This window comes from Austrofundulus limnaeus, unplaced genomic scaffold, assembly GCF_001266775.1.
Source record: "Austrofundulus limnaeus strain Quisiro unplaced genomic scaffold, Austrofundulus_limnaeus-1.0 Scaffold365, whole genome shotgun sequence".
NCBI classification, from domain to species: domain Eukaryota; kingdom Metazoa; phylum Chordata; class Actinopteri; order Cyprinodontiformes; family Rivulidae; genus Austrofundulus; species Austrofundulus limnaeus.
In genome coordinates, this window is record NW_013952767.1 from 505914 (window position 1) to 507110 (window position 1197).

The following is a 1197-nucleotide window of genomic DNA, read 5'->3' on the forward strand; positions in this document are numbered from 1 at the left end:
GTAATAAGGTAGTAATTACATTTAATTACATATTTTTATTACCTTGTAATTACATGGTAATAAGGGTACTGTAAAGAAAGCGTTACCCAAAAAATCAAAGAAAGCATCTTTATATGTAAGAAATATGGCTAATTACACATGGTTTTACCCATTTTGTCACAAAACTGGCATATGTTTGCTGAACTTGACTCGGCTAAAGTGAAACAGGAAGTGACATCAAAGGGGAACTCTTTAAGAATAGGAACTTCCTGATCTTTGTTAATTGAAACAACATTATTTGAACTCTGAGCCTTCTTCTTCATCTCTCTGATAGTGACTCAAAATAATCTAAAGAATCAGATTCTTCTGTRAAAGTCTGCTGTTAGCTGTTGTAGCAACGCTGTTTACGCCCAGACATTCCCCTTTGACGTCACTTCCTGTTACTTCACACGCATACAATTTAACAACTGTTAATCTCAGCAGCAAGATATGTTTTTATATGTTATCTTTTCAAAAATGCATTCATATTTAATAAAAACAGGCACTTTAAGACTGTTAATTACTGATTTGACAGATGCAGCACCCAGGTTAAAAAAAAACTCTAGCAGTTACATTATATCTAGATAGTTGTAAGTTAGGCTATATAAGATGTTAAAGCTAAAATCAATATGTAGTTAAAAATAATAGAATCTGTAACTCACACATCACTTTTGCTTGTGTACACGCTGTAATTCAGTGACTCGATGGCCATCCAGCGCACAGGCAGCCGTCCCTAAAAGCCAAAACAACAAATTCAAGTGAAACATTCTGTTTCACGTTCGATTAAATGTTGGATTATAATCCTGGACACATCAAAAACTTCTGGTACTTAAAAAATATATCCATGAATGACCAAAGTATAATATGTTTTGAATCAGTATAAGCAAATGCATTTTTTATGTGATACCATTTGTGACTGATTTGAGCAAATAAAATACTCTCTATTTATACCAGTGGTCTTCAATGTAGGGGTTGCGGCCCCTAGTGGGACTATGGAGGTACTGCAGAGGGCTCATGAAAGTTTTGGTAAATTCGACTTTTTAAGTGGTTGTTTTTTCAAAGTTATGTGTTTAAACACATTATACACATTAACACGAATCCAACATGTTGCAGCTAATACATAAACTCGAACAAAATCAAAGAAAAATAGTTCTGGTTTGCTTTTACATGTACAAAATT

General features: G+C 33.5%; 1 protein-coding gene across 1 annotated transcript in view; it reads right to left on the reverse strand.

The window, feature by feature from the left end:
• Positions 1 to 1197, reverse strand: part of tie1 (tyrosine kinase with immunoglobulin-like and EGF-like domains 1) — a gene marked incomplete in the record, with an annotated part of 31646 nt that overhangs the window by 6308 nt on the left and 24141 nt on the right. Inside the window, 1 exon segment of the mRNA XM_014023377.1 lies at positions 681 to 751. Coding sequence (XP_013878831.1) covers positions 681 to 751 — 71 coding nt within the window.